General features: G+C 34.9%; 1 protein-coding gene across 1 annotated transcript in view; it reads right to left on the reverse strand.

Moving 5' to 3' along the window:
* The window catches only part of LOC148946655 (uncharacterized), a 146,172-nt gene that overhangs the window by 12,393 nt on the left and 115,678 nt on the right, over positions 1-18,101 (reverse strand). The window contains exons 14-16 of the mRNA XM_089096378.1: positions 8,132-8,283; positions 5,426-5,686; positions 4,777-4,830 (exon numbers count right to left, since the gene is read on the reverse strand). Coding sequence (XP_088952504.1) covers positions 4,777-4,830; positions 5,426-5,686; positions 8,132-8,283 — 467 coding nt within the window. The remainder of the gene's footprint in view (positions 1-4,776; positions 4,831-5,425; positions 5,687-8,131; positions 8,284-18,101) is intronic.

The following is an 18,101-nucleotide window of genomic DNA, read 5'->3' on the forward strand; positions in this document are numbered from 1 at the left end:
GCTCCTTACTCACAGTTCCTTACCACGAACTGTTTGACTGTGAATAAGAAGTGACCTTTATCTGGAGATTTTAAAAAAAAGATGAAAGTTTGACAATACGTTGGCAAGATTTCCTTGCATTATAGAGAAAAATCTAAAAATAGTACATTTTTAGGGGAAACAAAGTTTTGTCAGCGACTATAATTGCATAGTGGTCAATCGCAATCGTTCATAGCAATGACCGACAAATAGGGAGTAGCTTCTATTGAGGTGAAAAAAAGTGAAGAAAATGAGAGTTTGATAGCACATGAGCAAAATTTTCTTGCATTGCAGATACTAAAATTTTAAAAATTAATTAATTTCAATGTTAATTATAAAATATTATTAGAATGAAATTGCACAATTTTAGAAAAAGAGGGAAACATCCCCTAAAAACGGTAGCGATTTTGTTGAAAATTATACCGTTGAAATCAACAAATCCAAAAACTCTAGACGGGAGGTTTCAAGCCCTTAAATTCAAAAATACAAAATTTGTATTTCCCTGAAGGAGATATGACATGCGTTCATTTTTTCATGAGCATTGATTACATCACGTGGCTATAGAAATTTAGAGGGATCTTTCAAGCAGAGATTTAAATTTCTTGACCCATTTTTAAGCAGCAAAAGATATCGTTTGACCCCACCCCTCCGAAAATATTACCAGTCTCGTAAAAACATAACAGAAATACATATAAACAAATTTTTGATGCGTTTTGAAGCTCCCCCCCCCCCCGAATAGAATCCTACCTGCGGCCTTGAATGACAGTCAAAATGAAATCTAATGGTTTGAGCAGGTGGAATAAATAACTCTCTGTCTCAAAATGTCGTAAAGAGAGGTTACTTTTCTTTGTCAAATTTTACAGAAATTTAAAATTCTGTCATTTTTACAGAAATTCTAGACGCCATAATAAAAATTGTGGGATTTATGGGGTAGCGCCCACTTTTCCCGTGGGGCTTAGAATAACAATGACTACGGCACTAAACACGTACAAAAACTAAAAACAGACGAAAGCATACATTGAGATATATTTCACACCTAAAATGAATGGAAATTAACGGGGAGGGGGGGGGGGTCGGCCTCCACTCGTAGACTTCTACTCTTTACACTAAAGTTAGATATATTAAGGATGTTCGTTTTAACCTTGGTAAAGCAAACGTAAGACGTTTGCCTAAAGAGCAGAAGGTATAGGTGAGGGGGTAGCGCCTTCATTTGTAGGAAAAGTTTTTATTATTTAAAGTTTTAATACGGCTCTTTACATTTCATTTGAAAAACTTCTTTTTTAAAATTAGTTTCTGTTCATTATTGCAGCATATACAATGCTAAAAACTATAGTACCGATAAAAGTATTTCTTTACTATGGAGCCTTAGAACTGGATTTGGCAAAGAATTTGTTTCAATCGATAAAATTATTAGTTACGACACTAATTTAGTATCGATTTTCAAATCCTGCGGTACCAGTAAAGATGAAAGAGACCCACAAACCCTTAACTATTTGGTGTCATCCCAGTAGACATAATTATTGGACCTTTCAACTATGATGAACAAAATTTCGATCTCAATTTTCTATATAACCCTCTTTAAATATTTTGTACCTCTACTCTTCCCAGATTATTTTAGGAACGCAAACGTTGATCGCCAAAAAGTCTTCTTTTTGAGCCCAGGCTCCAGGTTTTAGCCATGGAGACAAAAATTCAAGTTTGTTTCATCTTTTCTAATACAAAGAGATTTCATTGTTTTCTAATACCAAAGGATTTTCATCTTCTCTTACACCAAAGAATATCTGTCTTTTCTAACACTAAAGGATCTTTACCTTTTCTAATACCAAATGATCTTCATCTTTTCTAATGACAAAGGATCTCTATGTTTTCCAACACCAAAAAATCTGCATTTCTTCTAATACCAAAGGATCTCCATCTTTTTCAATACCAAAGGATCTCTACCTTTTCTAATACCAAAAGATCTCTACCTTGGCTAATACCAAGGGATATCCATCTTTTCTAAGGCCAAAGGATCTTGTTCTTTTCTAATACCAAAGGATGTCTAATATGGACCTTTCAACTATGATGAAAAAAATTTCGATCTCAATTTTCTATATAACCCTCTTTAAATATTTTGTACCTCTACTCTTCCCAGATTATTTTAGGAACGCAAACGTTGATCGCCAAAAAGTCTTCTTTTTGAGCCCAGGCTCCAGGTTTTAGCCATGGAGACAAAAATTCAAGTTTGTTTCATCTTTTCTAATACAAAGAGATTTCATTGTTTTCTAATACCAAAGGATTTTCATCTTCTCTTACACCAAAGAATATCTGTCTTTTCTAACACTAAAGGATCTTTACCTTTTCTAATACCAAATGATCTTCATCTTTTCTAATGACAAAGGATCTCTATGTTTTCCAACACCAAAAAATCTGCATTTCTTCTAATACCAAATGATCTCCATCTTTTTCAATGCCAAATGATATCTATCTTTTCTAATACCAAAAGATCTCTACCTTGGCTAATACCAAAGGATATCCATCTTTTCTAAGGCCAAAGGATCTTGTTCTTTTCTAATACCAAGGGATGTCTATTTCCTTAATGCCAAAGGACCTCAATCTTTTTTAATGCCAAAGGATCTCCATCTTTTCTATCGTCAAAGGACTTCTATCTTATCTAATAAAAAAGAATCTCCATTTTGTTTAATATAGAAGGATCTCCATCTTTTCTAATACCAAAGAATCATTACCGTTTCTAATACTAAAGGATTTTATCTTTTCTAACACCAAAGGATCTCCATCTTTTCTAATATTGTAGGGCTTCTACCGTTTCTAATCTCCATTTTTTTTAATACCAAGGGATCTCCATCTTTTCTAATACTAAAGAATCATTTCTGTTCCTAATACTAAAGGAATTCATCTTTTCTGATACCAAAGGATCTCCGTCTTTTCTAATTTCAAAGGATCTCAGTCTTTTCTAATACCAAATGATCTCCACCTTTTTTAAATACCAAAGGCTCTCTATCTTTTCTAATACCAAAGAATCCCCCTTTCTAATAGCAAAGGATCTCTATATTTTCTAATACCAAGGGATTTCCATTTTTTAATACCAAGGATTTGTACTTTTTCTAACGCCCAATGACCGCCATATTTTTATTACCAAGGGGTATTTAGCTTTTCTAATACCAAGGGATCTCCGTCTTTCCTAATACCAAAGAATGTCCATTGTTTCTAATACCAAAGGAGCTTAATCTTTTCTAATACCGAAGGATCTCTATCTTTTATAATACCAAAGGATTTCTGTTTTTCTAATACCAAAAGATCTCTACCTTTTCTAATACCAAAGGCTTTCTATCTTTTCTAATGCGAAAGGATTCCCATCTTTTCTAATACCAAAGAATCTCCATTTTTTAATACCAAAGAATCTCCTTCTTTTCTAATACTAAAGAATCATTACTGTTCCTAATACTAAAGGATTTTCATCTTCAATTACCAAAGGATCTCTATCTTCTCTAATACCAAAGGATCTCCATCTTTTCTAATACCAAAGGATCTCTACCTTTTCTAATACCAAAGGATCTCCGTCTTTTCTAATTCCAAAGGATCTCAGTCTTTTCTAATACCAAATGATCTCCACCTTTTTTAATACCAAAGGCTCTCTATCTTTTCTAATACCAAGGAATCTCCATTTTCTAATACCAAAGGATCTCTATATTCTCTAACACCAAGGGATCTCCGTTTTTAATGCCAAAGATCTCTAACTTTTCTAGTGCCAAGGTATCCCCATCTTTTCTAATGCAAAATAATGTCCATTGTTTCTAATACCAAAGGAGCTTAATCTTTTCTAATACTGAAGGATCTTCATTTTTTGTAATACCAAAGGAACTCTAACTTTTCTAATACCAAAAAATTCCCATCTTTTCTAATACCAAAGGCTCTCTATCTTTTCTGATACCAAAGAATCTTTATATTTTCTAATACCAAAGGATCTCCATTTTTCGATACCATATAATATCCATATTTTCTAATGCCAAAGAATCTCTATGTTTTCTAATCCCAAAGGTAGCCAACACTATTTTAGTTTTAGAAATGCTTGTTTTAACGACTCCCAAAAGTCCTTTCGTGCCAGAAAAGACAAAATGAAGTGCAAAAGCCCACTATTGAGAAAATCACTTTTGTGCACTAAAAAGTGTGAGCATTCACATACTCAAATACTTTAACTTTTATAAGTGAGATTCAATACGTCTAAACCTTTAACTATAAACATGTAATTCGGCACATATTTAAACAAAATTAAAAATGTGGGGAAACTTTCTTCTTTTTCTTTAATCATTTGTTATCATTTTGTGGTTCTTGTCAATAGATTCCTGAAGCATTTTAAAGATATTATTACTCCAAAGAATTGGCACTTCATAGAAATAAAAGGTTGTTTGCCGGATTAGTTGAGCTATGCAAAAGCCGATTTGATAGAGAACAAAAAATAAAAAAAAAATTGTGGAGAAAATTGTCTTGGTCTTTATTTGATTGCTTCAGTGTTTGCGCATAGATGTATTGAAGTACATTTTAATATTGTATTCATAAAATTGGCTGCATGAAAATTTTACTGCTTTCTTTTGAAACAAAAAGTAATTTTTAGAATAAATGACAAAAAAATCTGTAGGGACTATCACAAAGAAAGTTCCAAGTTAAAAGCTAGTTAAGAGCTTTGATGCTAGATCCTGATATAAAGGGTAGTATTATTTGATTTGGAATCAGAAAAACTCATAAGTGTTTTATACTTACAGGTGGTCCTTCCTGTCCTTGAGGTCCAGACTCTCCTTTCATTCCAGGCTGGCCCTGAAAAGCAGAATCGTCTTATTAGCACTTATAATTTTTTTTTCTCCCAACTAAGACTAAAAGCAAAATGAACGTGGGAAATGTTATTTAAATTGTACATATTTGAAAAAACAAAATAAAATAGGTGAAACACGCTTAAAAGATGTGTAAATTTTTTTTAGATCAGTTGTTTCCAACCGATTTTGGATCATATCTTGCCTAGGCATTTCTAAAATTCTGAAACCCCATCGCGGTATTTAAGTTTTGTTGTTACAAATTTCACGTCTATTCACCTGAATGAAGCTTAAAAGGCTATCAATTTGGTATATTTTCGCTTTCGGATCGTTCTCTAGGCATATTTTTATATTATTATTTTATGACAGCAAAACAAACCTATAATCAGAGATAATGACATTAATAAGCTTCATCAGATATAATTCTTCCGTACACAACTTTTAATGTTAATTTAATTTACATATTGATACACGTGTGTTCAATTTACATGTACATTTAATTACACAAGCTTAATTACGCTCATGTTTAATTTAAATGCTGATACATTCCCTAGAAAATAAAGCCTTCGAAATCAGAAATTTTTAATAAAAGAGATGCTTACCGGCTCACCGTCGGGTCCAGGCTTTCCATGATCTCCTTTTAGTCCAGGGAAGCCAGCTGGACCAGGAGGGCCAACTGGTCCAATTGGTCCTATATCTCCTCTTGCCCCTGGCTCTCCCATCGGACCACGGTCACCAAGTGGACCTGAAGGACCTTGTTCACCAGGCTTTCCTGGGGTACCTGCCGGACCAGTAGAGCCTGTTGCTCCAGCATCTCCCTTTTCACCTTTCTCGCCGGCTGGTCCTAGAGGACCCGGCTCTCCCTGGAAAAAGGTATAAATAAAATTGGGTAAAAGTACACGTTCTTCAGTGTTTTATGCTCTTCTGACCAAACAACTTTACTAACCACGAAATAAAAGTATCGTACATAATGTGGGACCACAGGCTGAAGTTCATTTCCTTCCTATGTATCCTAAAAAGTATCATAGACAGTAGTTGGCAACCAATCCTTATACTAAAAACAAATTATTTATTAGAAATAGAATCCCACAATAAGCAGGGCTGCCACCTTCAGAGTTTACCTAGGACCTTTAACTTTAGTTTTGAGCTTGGGAGCATAGGGGAAGTATATATATTAAACGTTATTTTCAGACACTAAGTGTTTACATAGAAATGTCATGTTTGTCGATAATAACTTTAGGTTTCTCGTTCATGCTGAATTTTATAGCTTCATATATATATATATATATATATTGTAGACTTTTTTTTAAGTTAAATATTCGAATTATTTCTGCAGTTATAAAAAGAAGACATAATTAGAAACACACAAAAAAGGGAATATTTTGAAGAGCATAGGAGAAACTGGAAAACATTGGATAATACTTAACAGCATACTCAACTTAAGGATTGGTGCAAAAGTTTCAGCCAGATGAAATATTGAAGAGGGTGAAGGAGGCCAAGAGAAGCATCTATTTCACGAGAAGCTCCTAATATGTTTTGATTCAGAATTATTACCACTTCCATTTTTCTGTTGCACAGATTTATTGGCTTACGCTATAGCTACAAATCATTTGAATAAGATCTGCTGTCTATTCAACTGAGTCAAGACATAATCATCAAACGTTTGTATGACTCTGCTTACTGCAGCAATACCCACAAATCCTTGAACTCCGTCCATGTAGTACAGGCTTACTTGTTTTTCAAGGAGCGGATATAATGAGACATTAACCTATTGGGAAGGGGGCGTTAAACGCCTAGACCCGAGATGATAATAGTAATATGATAGCACTGTGAACTAATAAGGATAAAAACAAAACGGGGTATAGAGTAAACCAAACATGAAATATTTAGTAAGCAATTGGTGGTCTGCACCATAATCATCAAACATTTGTATGACTGCTTGCCGCAGCAATACCCACAAATCCTTGAACTTTGTTAATGTATCACGAGCCTACTTGTTTTTAAGGAGCGGATATAATAATACATATAGCTATTGCAGGAGGAGGCAGGGGACTTCTTCACCCACCCCCTTTTATATTTCTCGCCCCCTTTAAACTTAAAAAAACACCTTTTTGAGGTTATTTTGATTGAAAATTTTTTTTTTTGGCATTCTCATTGAAATAACTGAAAAAACGACAGAATTCGTTCCCCACTAGATTCTTTTGATTGTCCCCCCCCCATAAAAAAAACATACAATTACGGAACTATAAGCTTAGTGAGCACTAATACTACTTAGTGACCACTACACTAATCATAAAAGTATGATTCATTTTAGTATGAGTCATAAAAGTATAAAACATCACATTAGACTACTTTTTAAAACGGATCAAGCCAGCATCAAAGGACCAATTTGACATAATAGCTCCCGACAGGATGAGAAAAATGTCAGACGCTATAGACAGGACTGGAATGAGATAATACAAATAAAATCTTTGGGAGTTTCTTGGCGAGGGAGGCTTAAGCAGAATTTTAAACTGCGGGATGGAGGCTGTATGATCGGTAGTGTATTATCGTCAGGAAGTTTAACACTGGCATTAACCTGGAATCAAGACATTACCGCCAACTTTGTCGCACAAATTTAACAATTAGGCTAATCTTTTGGTTTACATAATCGAAAGGGGAAGGACATATCTAAGTTGCAAAGTGTTATAGTTAGCAACCATGGCTGAAAATTTAACATCAGAAAGCATTCATTAAGTTTTTAGGAAAATAAAATAATATGGTAAAAACGTAAATCTTATGGGAAACCTAACACTGGAAACTGTGACTAAATTTGAGTTTGACACCAGCAACTATTTCAATCTAAAGAAGAAGAAGAGAAAATAAACTTTAATATTTTGCATTGCGAAGAAAAATCTGAATATCAATAATTATTTTTTTTGTTTAATCACAGACTATACCTCATCGCACCTTGTACCGTCGTACCCATTCGTACTCATACGGATAACAACTCGAGACTAATTAACAAATATAATAACATAGATCCAGAAAATAATAATATAGACCCAGATTTCACAGTATCAAAACTTTGAGATAAATATGAAGAGGGAGTTCGAGATCGCCCGCAATTTATATTATTGTTTGAATTGTAACTAAATTGTTGATTTTTTTTTCATATAGGCTATACTTACATGCTGTTGAACTTTTTTGTTAATATAAAATAAATTATGCCTTTTTTCTTTTTCGCTTCGAATTTTGCATGTTATTGGACTGCTCAAGCTTTTCCATTTCTTGAACAAAATCATTTTAAATAAGAATTTGAAGCTTACCTGTGGACCCATTTGGCCCTGTGCACCTGGCAACCCAGTTATGCCAGAAGGTCCTGTGTCACCTCTATCACCTTTTACGCCTGATACTCCTTGCAGTCCCATTGGTCCTCGAGGACCATCAGCTCCCAAATCTCCTTTGGCTCCTCTGTCGCCTATTATAAAATACATGTATTTTTTCTTATCACTCAGAGCAACTAGGTCTATTTCTTACAAAATTGGAAAAACAACTATGAAAATACGAAAAATATCTGTTTTCCTCCAAAGACCCCCGCCTTTTTCTATCAACTTATAAAATTGAACTGGTAATGAATTATTGCTGACTTGCCTGCGTTAAGCTGGATTCTCGTATCAGTACAAAAAAAAAAAAAAATATGATAGGAAATTAGCCTACCGCATTGAAATGATAATAGTAAGACTATGAACTAATAAGGTTAAAAACGAAACAGGATATAGAGTAAACCAAACAAGAAATATTTAGTAAGTAATTGGTGGTCTATCGTCGAATTTTAAGGCCTGGTTACAGCTTTCAAGCTGATCTAAGCATAGTGCATTCCTTTATATATATACATATATATATATATATATATATATATATATATATATATATATATATATATATATATATATATATATATATATATATATATATATATATATATATATATATATATAGTATATATATATATACTACTACTACTACTACTAACAACTCATCGCAGCACCAAGCCGCCTGAGACCAACACAGCTACGCACACTCCCCCTCCATCCCAATCCGTTCAAAGCCTCCCTTTTTACACCCACCCACAAAATTCCCATTCCCGTTAAATTTTTTTTTATGACGTTCGCCCGCCTTAGACAAAGGCAATCAGCCTTTCGTTTAGCCCAAGACGATTGACTAAAAAGGGCAACCTTTGGCACTCTGTCATCCTTCATCCGCACAACATGCCCTAACCACCTCAACCTTTCTTTCATTATAGACCTAGAAAGCGGTATTGAACCACATTTTTCGTATAGCCTATTGTTTGAAATACGGTCAGTCAACCGGGTACCCAGAACAATCCTTAAGCAATTTCTCTGGAAAACATCAAGCAAATCTTCATCCACTTTTCGGGGCACCCATGCTTAAAAACCATGTTTGACCTCCGTCATCACCGCGGTTTCCAATATTCTAGTCTTGATTAGCAGACTTATTTTCCTATTCTTCCAAACTTTTTTTAAATGGAAAAAAAACACCTTGAGCCTTGGCTATTCTACATTTAACATCCTCACTGCTCCACCATCTTTACTAATAATACTACCAAGGTTAGTGAAGCTGCCCACTAGATCCATGTTTTTATTACCCAACGTCACCTTTTTATCTTCACTTATTCCTAGCTTTAGTGACTTAGTCTTCCTAACATTAATTTTCAAACCAATTCTAGCCCCCTGAACTTGCAAAACCTCCAAAACTTCATTCATTTTGCTCACACTGTCTTTTAGGACGCTTAAATCATCAGCACAATCTAAATCCATGAGACTTTTTCCTCCCCATTTGATTCTGTGTTCTCCCATTGTCTTTTCTATGCTCCTTATGACAAAATCCTTAAGAATAATTCATGAGAAGTGGGGTAGAGCACAACCTTGTTAAACTCCTAATTTAATACAAAACCAGCTGCTCACCTCATTTCCTACCTTAACCGCAGCGGTGTTATTCTCGTACATAGCACTAATCACTTTAATGTATTTGTCTGGTATACCATACAAGGATAAAACATTTACTAAAGCTCCTCAATCAATAGAATCAAATGCTTGCTCATAATCTTTAAAACTAAGGACCAAAGGTGTTTGAATACTTAGGCACTTCTTAACGGTTAACCTCGGAGTTGAAGTTTAGTCGACACGTCCTCTACTTTTTCTAAAACTGCACTGCTTTGTTCTTTTAAAGCTCTGACTATAGCATATCTTAGTCTAAAAAGTATCGAATTACTAAGTAATTTGCTACCTACAGAGACCAGACTAATGCTTCGATAATTTCCTCACTCACTTTTATCACATTTCTTATAAAGTGGCTGAATTAAGGTTTTCCTAAAATCGTTAGGTACCTCCCCTTTTTCAAAAATCATATTCATAATCTTCAGTATCTTATTTCTAACCACAGAGCCACAATATTTAAAAAACTCATTTACTACCCTATCAGCACCTGGAGCCTTATTATTTTTTAATTCTTTTAGTACTGTTGCTAATTCCTCCTCACAAAACAAATCTTCCTTCACATTCCAAAGTATCCCAAACTTTTTCATTTTCCTCTATATTTTTTCCTGCAACTTTATCTCGGTTAAGCAAGTTCTCAAAATGTTCGGCCCATCTCGCTCTAGCTTTTTCCTTATCGCTAATTGCCACCCCATTCCTATCTTTAACTGGGACAAGTCCGGATTGACTACTACCTCTAAATTTGTTAACGTGCCAGTACAATATTTTACTATTATGCCGTCTAGCCATGGGCGCCCATATGGGGGGGCTGGGGGGCTCTTGCCCCCCCTGGCTGAATGATGCTACCTTATTTTTATATTTTTGTTCTGAGATTTTTATTATATAGCATTAAAAGTAGCAATTAGACGAAGTTTGCCCCCCCCTGGAATTCAGCTTGTGGGCGCCCATGCGTCTAGCTGCATCTTCTAAAGGCTCGGCAATTTTATCCATGGCCTCCACTTCACACCTCCTTAGTTCATATTTCAATGCTTTCTCCACTTTCCTTACATTTCTTTTGTTTTCATGCGATCTATCACTCAGATAATTCTTGTACAAGTCCTTTCTCCTGTCTATTAAACCTAAAGCTTTTTCACTAATATTCTTAGCTGCAGTTCTCGCTTTCTTCCCTAATACACATTCAGCAACTTCACAAATTATTTTTCTAAAATTATTCCAACCATCTTCCACATTATCATATTTTAAACTCTCACGTTTAGTATTCAACTGTTCCTGGAAAATTTCTCTCAAATTCTCATCCTGCAGTCTACTAACATCATAACTTCCCGGGAGGTAGTTACCCTTCCGATATTTCAGCTTTAAATTAACCTTTGACACTACTAGATGGTGATCTTTACATTTAACATCAATAACAGCACTCCTATATAACCTAGTATCTTGTATTGATCCTGCCAGTCTTTGGTTTACTATAACATAATCAATAAGGTTTGCTGTCTTACCATTATGTAAATACCATGTTAGCTTCCAAACACCGTATTGGTTATAACTAGATTGTTATACCTACAAAATTGCAAAAGTCTGTATCCATTACTGTTTTCTTTTCCTACACCAAAATTACCTAAGCTGGGATACCATCTATCCTTATTTCTACCAGCCTGGGCGTTAAAATCTCCCAGTAATAACATCATATTTCTACCTGGGACCTTGTCTATTTGCTCATGTAACTGTAAGTAAAATTCATCTGAGTCACTAGTATCTGCATCAGTCGGCTCTACAGGGGCGTATACTACTATAACTGATACCCTGAACTTTCTAGTCATAAAAGGAGCAATTAGTATTCTATTAATAATACCTTCCCAGCCTAAACAAGACTTACCAGCTTCCTTATTCATTATGAGCCCTACTCCCTGTCTATGTACCCCATACTTCCTGTCTGAGTAAACAAATTCTAAATCATCTAATTTCATGCTTCCTACCCCTGGGATATGAGTTTATGAAACTCCTAATAAATCGCGTTCGAATCGTCTGGATTCGTCAGTCAAATTGTCGATACGATAGTCATTTTTTAATGTCGTAACATTCCAAGTTCCAATTTTCATGTTCTTTAAATTATTGAAATTATTTTCGCCTCAGGAAAAGCAATGATCCCGGATATCAGTGCAGGACGGGGATCACATATTTTCTTAAGTCTACACTGAAGTGCTTAAGCCGGCTTAGAACCGGACAGAAAGAGGTCCCTGGGACCTCCATGAATGGAGGCTTTGTGCTATCCTGGGCCCATCTTGGTCACAACATGGTTTTTAGCACTCGGCGATACTCTTCTCTGAACAAGAGTTGAAATCCTGCACAGACAGTCTCAAGCCTTTTACCTCCAACTTATTATATATTCATGCCTACAAATATTATGCTACTCTGGGGAGGCAACCCGTAATAGATAAATTAGCTAGGAAGATGTTTTTCCGCCCAAATACGCCCATCAAAACATACCAATCCCAGAAGAATTGTCCATTATTCAGAATCCTGTGCGAATGCTGTGTCGTTTACTAGGCTATAATTTCCTTGAGGGGTGCCACTCCTCAAGTGGGAATAGAGTTGACCACAAGGTTCCCAGTCTTGCAGGTACCCCAAAAGGGTCAAGGCAGCCCTTTACAGAGGCTGTTGCCCATAGATCTGGATCTTACGCCCTGCCGCGGTTGTCTTCCTAGACAGGATCTTCCCATGAGGGTGTTCTGCATCACCATACAACTTAATCCATTACTGGGAGAAGGTTTGCAAATCATGGGACTTGTGGAAAAACCAGTGGGCTCTGTTGAGTGTACAGTTGAGGGGCCTTCTTCCTCCTCCGCCTGCATTTATAACCCCGGGCGAGGGTGCCCCAGATTCTATTATGGACCCCCAGGGACAAGGTCCCCCCTTGGTCCGTGCCTCCTATGGAGGTACCCTACATATCTGTAGAGCGTTCCCCTATCGCCACCTGGGGACACGCTGAATGGCCTGGGGGAGGCCAGATAAACGGATCACTTTTGTTTTGCAAAGGCCATAACTCAGTGACATATTTAACCTACTACTTACCAATGGGTACTACTCATGATACATAGAGAATAAAACTTCAATTAAAAAATCATAATTTTGATAAAACACCTTAAATATTTTGGCAGTTTAGATAACACGTTTAGAGATTCGGAACTGAGAAATAAAGATAAAATAACATTGATTTAAAAATGTTACATGACGTCATTGATATATTTATGTGAGTGAACTACTCACTCAAATAAATATTTTTTTTTTCAAAGTTAAGGCTCTTAACGATTTTTCTCCGACTTCTGACCTGTCTAGATCTTGTCCGATTTTTATAAATATAAATATATATATATATATATACATATACATACACATACATATACATACATATATATATATATATATACATACATACACATATATACACACATATACATATACATACACATACATACATATATATACATACATACACACACATACATATATTTGATAAGAGGAAATAAGATTTTAAAACAATACAGAACATCAAGGGGTACAGGTATGATGATTATTCATTTTAAAGGTAGATATCACAACGTATTAGCATTAAGTCTGAATAAGCCGTCATTACTTTTATTATTTTGTCTCCAGCAAAGATTGGTCTTTCAATATTATTTTTATCATCCATGTTAAAAATATAGAACTCTACCAAAAGCAACCGCAGCATAATGTAAAATTTATCCCATTTCCAACGAACTGTGCATTTGCCTGTATATTTAGAATCAAAGAGAAGAATACTCAAAGAAATAATTACATCAAAATAGGCTTTGATAGCCCCTTGAAATGCCAACTTTAATGCATCAGCAAGCTCTTGTCCAGCTTCTTGAAAAGCTGCTTTGGAAAACCAACGGGTGGCAAAATCGTTGATGCTGGCCAAAAATCCCACCACTATCTTCTATCTCGAGGATTAATATTATGGTTTTAATTAACATTATATTAATTAATATATTGTAAAAAGCAAATTTCCCAAAATCGAAGAATTGGTGATGCATTTTGTGAAAACAAAAGCCTCATTTCGAAATTCTTTAACTGTGACATGTTTTACTGTCACTTTGCTTTGTGACTTATTTCTGTGCATGCTTTAATTGTGAGTGGCGAGCGATACAAATCACTACGAAACGATTTTTCAAGGCCAGAACTGAACAATGGTATCATTTCTTATATTTATGTACATTTAGGATTTTTCTTTTCATTTCAATAATACTTTATTTTTGTCTTTATGTATGTTATAAGGATTAGTTCTTCCAGTTATAGCATAATTATGAATTATTTTAATCATTTATATACACATAAATTTTGTCAGAAATATTGATTTCTACAAAAATCTTAGTACATGTCCCATAACCCGAGAGAACTTTATGGTTTAATGATAAAAAAAAAATACTCACTACGAGATTACAAATGAGACTTAGAATTTGCCCCCAAAACCTAGCGACTGTTAATTTTTTTTTTTTTTATTGATCACCTACTAAAAAGACAAAAATAATAATTGAAAGGCAATAAAAAGGCAAAAAATAATTAATCACTTACAGAGAAAATTAACTTAAGAAGAGAGTAGTTTTTATTTTAAACAAAAATATGAGTTATCAGAATAAAATTCTTATAATAGCTGAAATATCCCCCTCCCCTCTCTCTCACACTATTCTTTATTCTTGTTTGAGTCAGTTTTTAAATAGTTTGAACATACTAAAAAAGGAATTCAGAATATTTGAGTTGTTGTGGATTTAGAGCAACTTCCAAAATTAATTTAAGGGTGGAAATTAGGGGGTTAGACCCCATATGCAAGCATACATGCGCACCCTGGCATATTCTGGCCTAAAAAATGACTTAGATAGGTCAGAAGTTTGAACAAATCCGTAAAGAGGCTTAATTTTGTTTTTTGCAAATGGCGTCATGTAGTAAAAATTGTAATGACGTCATGACACTTGTCACACTTATGTTGGAAAATTGAAGATTTTCTTGTATGGAGAAGTTTATATTAAATTACTTAAAGAGCAAAAAAAGGTAATTGCAAGAATATTTGCATATATTTTGACAAGCGATCACAACAGTTCAAAAACCCTAAAAAGGAAAACAATAAGTTTGAAGTTTAGTAGAAATTGTTGTTAGAAATCAGACTTGCGGTAATAATCAAATATCTTTGAATTGCCTTAGTACGAAAAAACATTAAATTACGTAAAGATCAAAAAACTGGTAAGTGCAAAAATATTTTTATATATTTTAACAAGGGATTACAACAATTCATAGACCTTAAAAAAGAAAACCAAAAGTTTGAAGCTTGGTAGAAGTCTTCGTTAGAAAAACATTATTACCGAATTTCTTTTCTTATAAGTATGATCAGCGTCTTTCGAAGACGCTGATTATAATTTTCGAATTTTCGAAGGTCAGTTCAGAATCGCTAAAGTTATTATGTAAATTACAAAAATATTTACGGTGCCTGAGCAATAATTTTAATATTTTAATTCAAACTAGAAAAATGCCTGAAAATTTTAGTTTGTTTTTTCTTAGATAGAATCCATTTGTTACGTGAATAACCTCACAACATTGAACTCCACAAATTATATAGTTTTAGTAGGAAGACCCGAAACACGAAAACTTGCGATTATTACAATTGCTAAATCGACATTTTGGCAAGGGTTTAAAACAATTCAAAAACATTCAAAAAGAAAGCCCAAAATTTCAAGTTTAGTCCATATTGCTGTTAGAAATCGAGGAAGCTTCAGTAATCAAAAGCTTTAGAAAAGACAGCAGTATGAAAAGAAAAGGCACAAATATTTGTATATATTTTGACAAGGGATTACAATTCAAAAACCTTAAAAAAGAAAACCTTTTTGAACACAACCAGTTATATAATGTCAGAACGAGAAAAAAACCTTAAAAAAGAAAACCAAAACTTTGAAGCTTAGTACATATCATTGTTAGAAATCGGACTAGATTCAATATTCAAATATCTTTGAACAGATTGAGGTATGAAAAGACAATAAATTGCGTAAAGAGCAACAAACAGTTAATTGCAAAAATATTCGAATACATTTTAACAAAGGATTACAACAATTCAAAAACCTTAAAAAAGAAAACGAAAAGTTTGAAGCTTAGTAGATATCGTTGTTAGAAATCGTTAGAAGACAAGCGACAATGAGAATCTATATATCAAAGCCTGCCGCGTTCCAAGTGCAGGGGCCCGGCGGCTGACAGATTAAAAAAAACTTTTTCTCACGCTGGCCAATGGTCTGCTTAGCAACTCCTAACCGAAATCCTCATTCTCCGCCTTTGGCCGAGAGTGCAATGCGGGGAGGTGTAAATCATCTTAAGCTTTCCTTGTTTTTCCCCCAAATTTCTCCAGTTACTCATTTAGTAACTGGTCGATTTCCTGGGTCGACTTTGGTTGAGCTTTGAGTCACACCACTGACCTCCGTTTGATACCAAATAACCAGCGACAGCCGGAATTGAACCCCTATCTTCACGGTCAAAGGATTTCAGGTCTAGCGCGCTAACCACTCGGATAGATTCGTAGGCTAAAATTTTCAAGATGTTTTTCAAAAATAAGATCCAATCTCCTTTTTCAGGAGAATCAAGAATCCATCTCAACAGAAGCTGAATCGTAAACAAACCTCTAAAAAGTCGAACTAAAGAATTTACCCTACTTTTCACCAGGTTCAGTTAAGGTCTAACAACATCTTTTGCCAGATTTTCTAAACAAGAATTTGGACCCCCCCCCCCATATTCTTTGTACACAGAGATAGGGTTAGTTTTTGATCCCTGAAAGGCATAACTAGAACACACGCTCTTATGCGTTGTTATGCCATTGTTTTCAAAATACATAATTATGTTTCATTTCAGAAACTAAGATCACACCCTTACTGCCACGCAAAAAAGGCCAGGAAACGCCAAGCGCTCGATGACATTGTTTTTTTTTTCGACAAAAACGCCAGTTTCCACTTCTATGAGTTATCCATAGTCTTTGGTCCAGGTGACAAGAATTTAGAGACCCACATCCACATCAGTCATCTACAGGGATCATCTAAATCCACATCAGTCATCTACTAGTTTCTGATACCCAAAAGCCATAGCTAGAACACACGCTTGTGTTTTAACCACAATTCTCGTCAAAACCCAACAATCCGTTGTTGTAGATGAGAAGAATTTTCTCCTTATCCTGTCCAGCTAAAAATGATAACACAAAGAAAATAAAGTTGAAAAATGGAACTACGAAAGTAGTAGTGATACTCCACTGCACAATGACGGCAACTGTTACATTTGCAAGCAACGCGGTGAAGTTGGATGTCTGAATTTCATACGGGAAAATATCTAAAATAGCAACTATGACTTCTGTCATTGTAAATTCTGAATTGCTCAAAATTCTACTGGCCTCTCATGGGTAAAGGTTAATTTATTTATTTGTTTATTTTTGTGTCCTTGATTCATTTTTCTAATTATACTGGATATTTAAAAAAGACTCTCAGAGGACTAGCAATAAAAGCGAAATTAGTCTATATTAATAGCAATTTAAGCCCCCTTGTGCATGAAACAAATAATTCATGTCAAATCTATGTTGTCTTATGCTGTCCAGTGGCGGATCCTGGGGGGTGAGGGGGGCGCGCGTCCCTCTAGCGTAGTCTAAAGTAGTGTAATTTACTTAATTAACTCAAGTTTCCGTTCATTAAACTTGCTCCTAACGCAAGTTTATCGGATCAACCTATTTTGCCCCCCCCCCTAAGACATTTTTTTTATCAACCTATTTTGTGTCCCCCCCCCCTAAAAAAAATCCTGGATCCGCCCCTGATGCAGTCAGATTATTCAATTACTGAATTTTAAAAATCTACCTTTAGATTTTGTTCTTATGTATTACCTGCGAAAATTTACCAAGGCCACGTGCCTCCGGTTTCGGCTGACCGTGTGATTCGTTGTGTTAAGAATTTAAAATCTAAATCATGTGATATTGATGGTATTAGTGTTTTTCACCTTCATATTGATTCGAAAGAATTGATTTATCATTTGCAGTTATTATTTCAAATTTGTCTATGTACGTCTGTGGTGCCTGATTCTTTTTTGGGCGGGAGTGTCACTTCGATTATTAAACGTGGGAAAGTTCCGACTAATTGCGCATCATGTAGACATATTACGGTAGCCTGTTCACTGAGCAAAGTTTTTGAATATGTCCTGCTTCCTGAAATTCTTCCAAAAGTTGATTATGTGTCGAATCAAATTGTGTTTAAACCAT

The sequence above is a fragment of the Artemia sp. Qi Xiang Cuo genome, chromosome 11 (assembly GCF_049724085.1).
Source record: "Artemia sp. Qi Xiang Cuo chromosome 11, ASM4972408v1, whole genome shotgun sequence".
NCBI lineage: Eukaryota > Metazoa > Arthropoda > Branchiopoda > Anostraca > Artemiidae > Artemia > Artemia sp. Qi Xiang Cuo.